The 12,109-nt window shown below is 46.4% G+C and overlaps 1 protein-coding gene across 3 annotated transcripts in view; it reads right to left on the bottom strand.

Annotated features, from left to right (window-relative positions):
* The window catches only part of focad (focadhesin), a 76,910-nt gene that overhangs the window by 45,672 nt on the left and 19,129 nt on the right, over positions 1 to 12,109 (bottom strand). For 2 of the 3 annotated variants that reach the window (XM_014155779.3, XM_014155780.3), the window contains exons 6-11: positions 6,327 to 6,428; positions 5,766 to 6,009; positions 5,392 to 5,592; positions 4,729 to 4,816; positions 4,203 to 4,396; positions 3,671 to 3,931 (exon numbers count right to left, since the gene is read on the bottom strand). In XM_014155779.3, coding sequence (XP_014011254.1) covers positions 3,671 to 3,931; positions 4,203 to 4,396; positions 4,729 to 4,816; positions 5,392 to 5,592; positions 5,766 to 6,009; positions 6,327 to 6,428 — 1,090 coding nt within the window. The remainder of the gene's footprint in view (positions 1 to 3,670; positions 3,932 to 4,202; positions 4,397 to 4,728; positions 4,817 to 5,391; positions 5,593 to 5,765; positions 6,010 to 6,326; positions 6,429 to 12,109) is intronic. The other variant, XM_014155781.3, reaches the window with a different exon arrangement.

The raw sequence follows: 12,109 nt of genomic DNA, 5'->3' as shown, positions 1-12,109 counted from the left end.
AACACTACAAAACGTGGAATAAGTCAACAGGTATGAATTCTTTCTGAAGGAACTGTAAGGCTTAATAACAACCTCCGGAATGGGAATGCTCAGTGGTTCCCTCCTAAAATCATATAGCCCCTCCTACCCCCAACAGTGTAAATTGTTCTAACTTCTGAACTGAGACGGTGCGGGATTAACTCCCTGTGCCCCCCCAATAACAGGGATGTAGCCTCTGGCCCCTCCCCATGGATTGCAGGCCTCCCTCTTTTGGAACATTCATGACTTGGCCAATATTCATGATCTTATGGACACCATGGTAAGATCAGGAATGTCACTTACCAGTTAGCGCAAACATTGGATGCATTGGATTGATAGAATTCCGCGTCACTGTCAGTGTGCCTATCATCCTTTACTTTCATCACTACTATACATGTTTCCATGTCTCCACCTAACTCTGTTGCCCCCTGGTTTGGGTTGAAATTGTGTGCAAATGGTTTCATCCAAAAACGTTAGCTTCAAAGGCCAGGGACTTAAGTTAAGTGCGCCGTGAAAGAGCTATTTTCAGTTTTTATAAAATCCAATTACATTTTGAGGGAATCCTCTGAAATGCCCCAATGGGCACCCCAAACGGTCGTGTCAGAGCAGAGGTTAAAGCCACTACTCCATGCCTTGCTTCCATCCTTCTTTCTTTCCTTCCTTCCTTCCGGGAGTAAAAGAGTGAGAGAAAGGTGTCCTTCTCTGACCCTCAGTCCCCTGTCGGCGATGCCTCTGCCACTGCTATGCCTTCATTAGCATAACGCGCTTATCGCTCCCCATTCGCCCACACCTTGCCCTGTTGCCTAGCAACCCTAACATCTGCATGGCTTATCATGGGGGGGGGGTCTCTCCCTTCCCGTTTTTTGGTGTGCCTTTGAGGGAACGGCCTCCTGTGTTCCCCAATACAATAACCAACCACCTCTGCAATTACATTAAATGCACAATCTGTGGCCATATGGTGTCAAACTACTCAGAGTAGGATCAGTTTTGCCTTTCACATTTCAGTAAGTAAGATTACATAAACAGGGGGAACCTGATCCTAGATCAGCACTCCTACTCTGAGAAGCTTGAAACATACAGCCACAGATCTTTACAACAGTGCATTGAGTGTAACTACAGAGTTTAGATGGTGACTGAATGGTTGATTACTGTGTTGGTAATTGTGTTGTCTGTACTTCTTGGTTAAAGACTAGGTCCTTCCTTCCGTTGTTGCACCGCAGTGCCTGAAGACGCTACAAGTTAGCATTGTAGTGACAAGACAGTAAGTAGAAAACATTAATAATACTGTAGATACTAGCCTAGCGTGTTTCTATTTGCGGCTTGTAAATCTCGTGTTTGCAGCACCCTAGTGCCTGCAGGCTGAGGCAGCCGCAGTGGTGGTGTTGTGATTTAGCCTCCTAGTTACTGAGAGACATGGAGGTCGGGGGGGGGGGGGGGGGGGAATTAGCCCACAAGCCAATGGTGTAAAGGAGAAATTAATCAGCCCATAAAAACTGGATATGGGGTGTCGACACACACATGTGCACAAACACACTGTAACGACACAAACATGCTTCATACTGTACACACACACACACTCACTCTCTTACACACACACACACACACACACACACACACACACACACACACACACACACACACACACACACACACACACACACACACCATGGGTATAAAAGGCACCAATAACTTACTGCTCCCCACTTAACTAGCAGAACAACAGGCGCTCAGGGAGCAATTACAGAATCAAAAAGGTGTGCACTAAGCCATCTAATGAGCGCTGCAAATAAGGGTGATATACAATGTGACATTTCTTTATTGTCTATAGCAGGTGATAGTCCTCCAGGGTCGCAGTGTCTGACAGTTTTAATCCTTTGCCTTTCAACCAGCGGTATATAGTGCATCCGGAAAGTATTTGAACCCCTTCACTTTTTCCAGTTTGTTACGTTACAGCCTTATTCTAAAATGGATTTAATCGTTTTATTTCCCCCTCATCAATCTACACACAATAGCCCATAATGACAAAGGAAAAACAGGTTTTTAGAAATGTTTGCAAAAGTATTGCAAATAAAAACTGAAATTTCGCATTTACATAAGTACTCAGACCCTTGATTCAGTACTTTGTTGAAGCACCTTTGGCAGCGATTACAGCCTCGATTCTTCTTGGGTATGACGCGACAAGCTTGGCACATCTGTATTTGGGGAGTTTTTCCCATTCCTCTCTGTAGATCCTCTCAAGTTCTGTCTGGTTGGATGGGGAGTGTCGCTGCACAACTATTTTCAGGTCTCTCCAGAGATGTTTGATCGGGTTCAAGTCCAGGGATCTGGCTGGACCCACTCAAGGACATTCAGAGACTTGTCCCGAAGCCACTCCTACGTTGTCTTGGCTGTGTGTTTAGGGTCGTTGTCCTGTTGGAAGGTGAACCTCTAGAGCAGGTTTCAATCAAGGATCTCTGTACTTTGTTCCGTTCATCTTTCCCTCGATCCTGACTAGTCTCAATCCCTGCCGCATGATTCTACCACCACCATGCTTAAGCCGGAGGGATGGTATTGCCAGGTGATGAGCAGTGCCTGGTTTCCTCTAGACGTTACGCTTGGCATTCAGGCAAAAGAGTTCAATATTGGTTTCATCAGACCAGCGAATCTTGTTTCTCATAGTCTGAGAGTCCTTCAGGTACCTTTTGGGCAAACTCCAAGCGGGCTGTCATGTGCCTTTTAGTGAGGACTGGCTTCCGTCTGGCGACTCTACCATAAAGGCCTGATTGGTGGAGGGCTGCAGAGATGGTCGGGTTCTTGGTCACCTCACTGACCAAGGCCCTTCTCCCCCGGTTGCTCAGTTTGGCTGGGTGGCCAGCTCTAGGAAGAGTGTTGGTGGTTCCAAACGTCTTACATTTAAGAATGATGATGGCCACTTTCTTCTTGGGGACCTTCAATGCTACAGAAATTGTTCGGTACCATTCCCCAGATCTGTTCCTCAACCCAATCCTGTCTCAGAGCTCTACGGACAATTTCTTCGACCTCATGGCTTGGTTTTTGCTCTGACATGCACTGTCAACTGTGGGGACTTATATAGACAGGTGTGTGCCTTCCCAAATCATGTCCAACCAATTGAATTTACCACAGGTGGACTCCAATCAAGTTGTAGAAACATCTCAAGGATGATCAATGGAAACAGGATGCACCTGAGCTCAATTTCAAATCTCATAGCAAAGGGTCTGAATACTTTCCATATGCACTGTAGCGATAGCAACAAACAGGGTTGTGTTCAGTAGGGAGAAAATGTTTGGAAGCAGAGTGAAACAGGGAATAAGAATGCACATTTTTGTTTTCAGTTTCAAAGCGATTTGCTCCAGTTTACCGTTCTGAACAAGACAGGGCAGGCAACAACAAAAAATATTCGTAACGTTTTTGTATTTTTTTTTGCAGGATGTAACATCATACGAAATGGATGGCTGAAATTATGCAAAACCTTTTAACGCATCTTTAAGTGATTCAATAAAAACTATTGTTCACCCCAAAAAAGTATGACAGTTCTGTGTTTCCTAGAGTTTAACTTTATATAGTTTTCAGTTATATATGAATGTGGGTCCTGCATGTGGTCAACAGTAACTTCAATAAAATGTGGCTTCAGCATGCGGTTTCCAGTAGCTACCTGTGCGGGGTCTGCCAGGGCGATGGCAGCTGCGGTTTTCAGGGCCAGTCTGCAGACGTCCTGCTGACCGGTGACCACCAGGTGAGCCACGGTAAGGGTGAGGGGAGAGGGGACGCGCTGGCTCAGGGGCAGGGCCGAGGTCACCGCCAAGAGCCACTCGCTAGCCGCCACCGGGTCCCCCGTCACCTGGCGTAGGACCTGGGTGGCCACCAGCACCTCACTGGACCACGGGCTGAGGGGTAAGGCTAACAGGGACACCTTCTGGTAAGGAGTAGAAAAGACAGGGTTGATGAGGGTTGGAGGGGGGTTGGCAGAACTATGGGTATAAAGACCATATACTAACAAGAATGCAGGGCATCATATTTACAGTATGACACACGTACTGTTAACTTGGCATATTTCATTGCTTGGCATTAATCATTGCTCCTCTCACACACGTCATAAAAAAGGTCAATCTGGAGGTAAATCCGCTTCAAGTTTTTTGGTGAGTAGGCCTTTATAGAAATTAACCTTAAGAAGTGCATTTGTTTACCTCAGCAGGCTTGGAGGATGCTCTCTGGGCATTCTGTAGGAGGCTGTGGGCCAGGCTCTGGTTGCGTGTGTGTGTGCATGGGTCCGTCAGTGGCTCCATGAGGGAGGAGCAGGAGAGGACTTGCAGGAGAGGCAGCACCAGCACCGGGGTCCCCCAGGGGGGTCGCTCACACTCTGGGGGGGCCAGACTTAGGGCTGCAGGGGGTAAAGATATCATCATTAAGAGAGTTGGGGTGTAGGGATGGAGATAGAGGGAGCGATGAGTGTGTGGATAGCTGGAGGCAAGTATAGTGGAGAGAGACAGAGAGAGGTGCATGTAGGGAAGGTAGAGAAAAGAGAAGCGAGTGTGGGGGAGGGAAAGAGCGTGGAAGAGTGAGACAGAGGTGAGAGTAAGAGGCAAAAGGAAAGAGCGAGAAAGGTGAGTGAGTGAGAGAGAGTGAGAGAGGTGTGTTTAGAGGAGAAGAGAGAGGGACAAAGAGAGGGACCAGTCTGTGTAAGGAGAGGAAGCTGAGAGAGAGAGTTGATACCCAGTGTAAGCAGCCCGGTCTGCTGGGACGCTGAGGCCTCGAGAAGGAGCAGAGCCAAGCCCACCATCATGTCCTCCACAGGGAACTCCTGGAAAAACACAGTCACACGCACGCACTTTCGAGGAAGTGAGAATACAAACTGACAACCCCCTCCTACCCCCCCCAACACAAACACACATCCCAACCCCGAGGGGTCTCGAAAACGCAGGGATCGTAAGCGCAGCACACTGAGCTCAAAAGATTCCCTCTCAGTCTCCGACCCCCGGAGGAATCTTTGGAGCTGTATGTGCTCCCAAACCAATGCTTTGAGGAGATTAGGATCGCACAGCGAGGTGGATCTGGATACACTGAGCGGGAGCTGTCGACAGAATCCTAACAAACCTCCACAGCCACAGGCAGACAAACAAGCTAAAGAGCTGCTGTGCTTTGTGTCTGTCTGTGAGGAAACGGTTTGCTGGGGATTCTTCCTTCTCAGAAATATAACATAACCATAAACAGCGGCGCAACGTCTGAAAGAGCGTGAAGCAAGAGGCTGATCTCATTAGAACCTACACAAACTGCTTCCTGATCTGTGCAGATGAAGGAGATAAGACAAGGTGAGGAAGCCATTTTAAACTATTGAGATGTAGCCCTGGTGTACTTTGGCTTGCGCGGCTGGCTCACCTCTGTGCGGGTGGGGAGGATCTGGTGCAGTAGTTGGAGTAGTGGTCTGCAGTCTCCGCTAAGCTTCAGACTTAGCTGACAGGCACACAGCAGCTGCAGGGCCAGCCGGGCCCTCTCACTCCCCCAGTCGGCCATCTCCAGGGTCGGGATCATGGCCTCGACTAGGCCCCGCAGCTCCAACACTGCCTCCACACTGTCCACCTGAAGATGGAGACATAACACAGGCCGTGTCAATGATCATACCATACCTGCTGTGTTGTGTCTTTCACATGTGCTGTGTTGTGCTATGCCATAGTGGGTTCACAGGTTGATGTCTACACTGTAAATGGTGTGTTTCCTCAAAGAAACAAAAAGGAAAATCAATCTCGTCTCACCTGCATGTGAGGAACTAGCTCGTAGAGACAGCGAACCAGGCTGTGGCATACCACAGGGCTCTGTCCCGGGTCCTCTTCATTTTCCTGGTCTTTCTTCTTTTCTTGGTTGTGATCCCCCGGCTGTGGGGGTAGTAGGACCCTGAGGAGGCTGTGTCTGAGCAGGGCGTACTCTGGCAGCCGCTGGGGCTCACAGTACAGGTAGCGCAGGAAGGGGGCCAACATGGTCACGTACGCAGACTCACCCCTACACGTGTTATATGCATGCACACACACACACACACACACACACACACACACAGACAGGAGAAATCTATGTTAAACATAAACTTGCACATCCATGTAGTAAAATGTAACTTTAAAGCATATTTAAAGTAGATAATATCACGCCTCGAAGAAGAACACAAATCAAACAGGTGAACTAGCTGACAAGCATGTCATGAGTTATGGAGGACGCTCCAGCTGTACGACCAGATGACTTGTACATGTTTGAAGGCCGAGCAGTTCGGCCTCTCCTCTAGTTGGTTCCCGGGGCTGGCCAGGGAAGAAAACCCTTTAGCTAACCTGTCAGCGGCCCGCTGGATGAAGTCGTCAATCTCCAGCAGCAGAACGGGCCAGCAGTCAGGACGGTTCTCCAAGACGATGATGTATGGATGGGGGCTGCTCCTGTAACATATTCATCTATTTGTTTGGCTTTGCTTTGGGCTACTGGTAGGTATGCAATCTCTATGAATGTGTGAAGATGAGTTATGTTTGCTCACACACTGTAAATAAATCAGAAAAATTAGTGTGCGTCCCAAAATGGCAACCTATTCCTTATGTGATTCACTACTTTTGACCAGAACACTATGGGCCCTGGTCAAATGAAGTTCACTATGTAGATAATAGGGAGGCATATGGGACACAACCATAGCGTCTTATAAGCCCATATGTCTGGGCAGCAAAGACACTTAAATAAACAATCATTCATAATCAATTATCCCATTTGTTTATCTGTCTTCCTTCGTCTCATTTAGCTGACAAGGCCAATGCAAAGCAATCAAGGTTTCAGGTTTCACGTCCATGTGAAAAGTGCCGGTCCACTGGAGTTTAGTTTGAAAGCTAATGCAACAAATACGCATGAATATATAAAAAAACATATCATTTGGATATTTGGTTTCATGTATTCTGTTCCCTTATTTAGATATTTCATTATATTACAGGCCAGTGGGTAATAGTGTAGATATTATGGCCACTTCGTTGTGCTTATAGTCTTTCCCTGAATGAGTGAGTCTAGCAGAAGCCTGGCCTTGAAGAGGGGTGTGACTGACTGATGCATCTGGGCCTCATCGACTAAGAGTTTCTCAGGCAAATGTTCTTCCGATATCTCTTTCTGACCCTCCACACAGTTTTACATCTGACCCATATCAGATTTGCGCATTCACACTGACGTAGCACGCAGATGCAATGCTCATTTCCTGCCCCTGTTCCTTAAAAAGTTGGTGGCTGTCATGGTAACGGCAGGTCATGTGCAATAAAAAAACACATCGGAGTAAAAAAAAAAAAATGATTTGAGCGTCCAGACAGAGGCCGCATATGGAGGATAGGGTTTGTATCAGAATTAAGATCCACATATGGAAGTGGTATAAATTGGAAGTCAAAAGATCAGATTCCATGTGTTTTTTTGTTGTTGTTGTTGTTAATGTTTATACAGTTTAGATAGGTATCAGATATGCAAATAATTGCCAAAAGACCTGAATTGGACTGCTGCGTAAATACAACTAACATTCTAAAATGACCACAGAACTCTGAATTAGGTCAGATATCAGTCAGCAGCTTAATCTTTTGTCACAAAATTGTTTCACCGAGACGTGACCTATCCATCAAACAATATATAGTCACATTTAGATGTAATAATTAGCTAAGAATCTGTCTTAGTTGGAAACAAAGCCAAATAGTCTTAATATAGGGCTATTACTTTTCAGTCCATCTTTAAACAGATATTTTTTGTCATGCTGAGCCTTACAAATGTGCATAACCAGAGGCTTTCAAATTTCTTCAGTCTACAAAGCTCTGTGTAACTTGGCAGACAAGTTCTTCTTCTGATCTGGCCAAAGTGTACATAGATTCCTCCAGGACAATGGATCCACTTCTGACCCCCAAGCTTCAGAAAGGTTAATGTAGAAAGGTCCTATGCCTCAAGCAAAGGCTAATGGAGTTTAGGCCGACAAGAAAGCAGCTCACATAGGAAACCTCTCTACCCAACAAAGTCCTTGTCAATGCCTTTAAATGGCCTGGCTGTCATTGTAACATGATCTTGCCTTATCTACTGTCAGACTGGACGACAAAAGAGAGGGGGCACAAAAACATTATGAGGGGGACCACCAAAGCCAAAGAAGCCTCTTCCGAGGCTAATGCCTGCCCTCGAACCTCATCCCAGTCTTCCCCCTGCCACCTGGGGGTTGGGGCAGGGCTGGCGTCAGGCAGACTGTGCCCAGGCTAAGATCTGGCCACAGGCCGACTGGTGAACAGAGGGGCCGTGGTGCTCCTGGTCCCAACAATCCACAATGACGTTCAATTACGTCAGAAAAGAAACTCCAGTCCTGATTCTGGCAGAGTAGTTGTAAGTGGGAAATGGTTGACTGTCTTAGTGGTTAAAGAAAAGTGGGTAAACTCTGAACATCGGTGGAGCTGAAAGAGGGCAAAGACTCTTTTATGAAAAGTGATTCGTGGATTAACATAACGAGGATATAGCATCCCACTCTTTAGAATCTGAATGAGTAAACCAACCTGAAGTCTACATTTCAAGAGAGATTGGACATGGCCTTTGAACAAGACAAAGGCCCAGGTTAAAACAACACACTTGTGGCAGGGGGACATTGCCTGCAGACAGACAGGCGTGATTCTGACCACTGCCCCACGTCAATCATTGCACGCGCCACTGAGTGCCTCCAACACCGGAGGAAGGACGTCTCTCTCTCTCTCCCTCCCTCTTTTTCTCTCCCCCTCTCTCTCTCTCGACTGACCAGCTTGCCTGCCACAGTCTCTTGCGGAACAAAGCATCCCCCTTCCCTTTACTTCCCCCTTCCCCTTCCCTCCACGTCCCATGGCGTAATCTGTCTGACTATCTCTCTATCCCTCTCCTCAGGTTCCCCGTGGTTCGTCTCAACCTCCAGTTCAATGCAGCCTATCCATCAGGCCTTCTTTCTTTCCAGACAGGCCAGACAGACCCACCATTACCTGCTTTCACAGCCAGACAATGGAGAGAGCAGGAAGCTGACAAGACTGACCTTGCTACCTTGCCATTGTTGAACTGCAAGTTCATTGGCAGTGGCAGAATAAAGGGCGCTGGGTTGGAGGGTAGCAGGGTATTAAAATCAAAGTTTGTCGTCTTCAGATTTTAAAAGTGGTTTGAAGTCCACATCCCACGCCATTGGTTGTGTAGATACACTATACCAGGCTATATGGCTGAAGTTATAATGAATAGAAAAGCTTTGGAAATTAGATAGTGTTTATCTTTTTCCATTCATTTGTGATTGAGGCAAACAGCTGGATCTAGCCCACATAACAGATGGTGTGCAACACGAACACACCTCCCCCATTAGACCAGATAGGACACGTGTCAAACTCATTCCACAGACGGCCGAGTGTCTGCGGGTTTTCACTCCACCCTTGTACTTGATAGATTAATAAAGTCATTAATTACTAAGGAACTCCCCTAACCAGGTTGTCTATGTCCAAAAACCCGCAGATACTCGGCCTTCCGTGGAATGAGTTTGACACCCGAGTTGAGGTCTGAAAAAGTCACTCATTTTAAACTGTCCATTTAAAGCTAGAATCCTTAAATACAGCATTTAAAAAAATAAATGTTTAACTTAGAAATGAATGATATGTACCCATTGATTCTTGAAGAATAAATCAAATCAAAGTTTATTTGTCATGTGCGCCGAATACAACAGGTGTAGACCTTACAGTGAAATGCTTACTTACAGGCTCTAACCAACAGAGCAAAAAAAGGTATTAGGTGAACAATTGGTAAGTAAAGAAATAAAAACAGTAAAAAGACAGTGAAAAATAACAGTAGCGAGGCTATATACAGTAGGAAGGCTACATACAGGCACTGGTTAGTCGGGCTGATTGAGGTAGTAGGTACATGTAGATATGGTTAAAGTGACTATGCATATGATGAACAGAGAGTAGCAGTAGCGTAAAATATACTTGTCTTATGAGTTTAGTTCAACTGTTGTATCCCATCAGAACCCAAAATATACTTTTGTTTTACTCCAAAGTTTGTAAAGAAACACTGATAAGCCTCCCAAAATTTTTTTTACTATAGTTTTGATATAATGGATGGTCAGTCCTTGCATCCATAGCGTTGTCTATGAATTTGAGAGCAGTTACATTTCTCCAGCTCCATCTTAGTTGTTTTTTACAAAACAGGGATGGGGAGAACACTTTGTTACTGTTATAATTAAGGATTCTAACTTTAACTGCCCAATTAACTTTGAACAGTCATTTTAAGAACCCACCAGTCTGGCAATGTGTGCAGGTTACGCTGACTCCCAGATGAACTCAGAACACACAAAAGGAGATGGGGGTTGGGGTGAGGGAAACACGACAGTGCCTCACCGGGAGAAATGTATACAAGCTTCAGTGCCACACCAAGTCGGAATCGGAAATCGTCAGACGCCCTGGAGATGCAGCTGAACTGAAGCCTGTCTGGTTGGGTGGGACCGACAAGGTTATGGTGACAGACAGACAGATCCAGGACGTGATCCTGGGAGAATGTCGCTCGTTTTCGCACCGGACCGCCTGAAAACCCCCCTCCTTCTGGTCCCGCTGGGTAGTTAAGTGGCTTAGTGTCTATGTGGAAGATTGAGCGGGGCAGCGGCGGGCAGACGGTCAACAATGGGCACCTAGTGGGCATTCTTCATTAATCCCGCAGCATTTACAATCGCCCAGCAGAGCCAGGCGCATCCACCAATGGCGGAGCAGGGCTGTCGGCCCGGCGGCTCCACCCTGCTGCCCCAGGCACATTCATCTTCTCACCAGGGAATAACAGGGAGTGAGACGGAGAAGAGATGTAAAGAAGGGGAAAAGGTAACAATAAAATTGAGGGAAATGTAGAGAAAGGGGGGGGTATAGAAAGAGAGATACAGGTATGGTGTGAGAAAACAAGAGGGATGGCGAAAGAAAGAGAAAAGATAGGCCTAGCTTGTATCTGTGCGTTTTTACCCACTACTCTGTAACTGATTTCGGGGCCCCAGGATCTTGGCAGAGGTCCACATCAAAGACTGGGGTAGGGAAAACGAGGACGGGGGAGGGAGAGGGGGAGGATTCTCTCTACAGGCTTTGAGAAAAGCATCAATTTCTGCCCTGGATATACAGTAGCTAAGAGTTGTGTAAATCTTACAATTACATTTTTGCCATCTAGCAGACGCTGTTATTTAGAGCGACTTACAGTATAGTGAGTGCATACGTTTTTGAACCCACAACCCTGGTATCGCAAGCGCCATGCTCTACCAACTAAGCTACACGGGACTTGTCCCCAGAAGGATTCCCCTACCCTTGGTGGTTGACAGCCATTCATTCTCAAAACCTGAATAGCCATGTCCGTTTTGGAGAGTTGTATGTTGGTTAGCTGACTCGAGGTGCAGCTTACTATATGGCTGCGCAGATCACTATTGAAGCATCTAGTGGCAGTAGACGCTGGCCCTTTTGTACTATGACGCGATTCGACCCTACCCCCCACAACTCCTGCACCTCATTCCTGACACCTTAGGTGACGGCTGAGGTGTCATGATACATGGTTCATCACTCCACTATGAAATTAAATCAGAGCTGGGCCTTAACAACCCATCGGAGTAGGTTGATGTTACCCAAATGAGATATTAATCATTCTCTGCAGGATGGCTCAGCCAGAGGACAATCCTATGGAAGGGGTCGGTATACTAACTTCCTAGCATTTCTCCACAGGGAAATAATTCTATGCGTCCCAAATTAAACCCTATAGTGCACTACTTTTGACCAGCCCTGGTTAAAAGTGGTGCACTAAGGAATAGGGTGGCATTTGGAACGCAGACATGATCTACAGCCCCATAATTGCAGTAGAAGGAAAAGTACTCCCATATTACTGTGATATCATCACAGCATTTCTACTGCTGTACAAAAGACTAAGACATACTCTGAGTTGATATTCACGTAATAAGAAATTCCCCTTGACCACAACTTGGGGGAAACAAACATTCTTTCCCATTCACCCCCATGGTAAAATATTTTTTTGCTATACAGAATGAGAGAAAAAAAACATCCCGAAAAGCTGCTGCGTTGTTCAATGTACATGTAACCAGGTCAAAAATCCTGTGAGA

Source organism: Salmo salar, chromosome 18, assembly GCF_965601325.2.
Source record: "Salmo salar chromosome 18, fSalSal1, whole genome shotgun sequence".
Lineage (NCBI taxonomy): Eukaryota > Metazoa > Chordata > Actinopteri > Salmoniformes > Salmonidae > Salmo > Salmo salar.
This window is presented reverse-complemented; position numbering and strand designations above follow the sequence as displayed.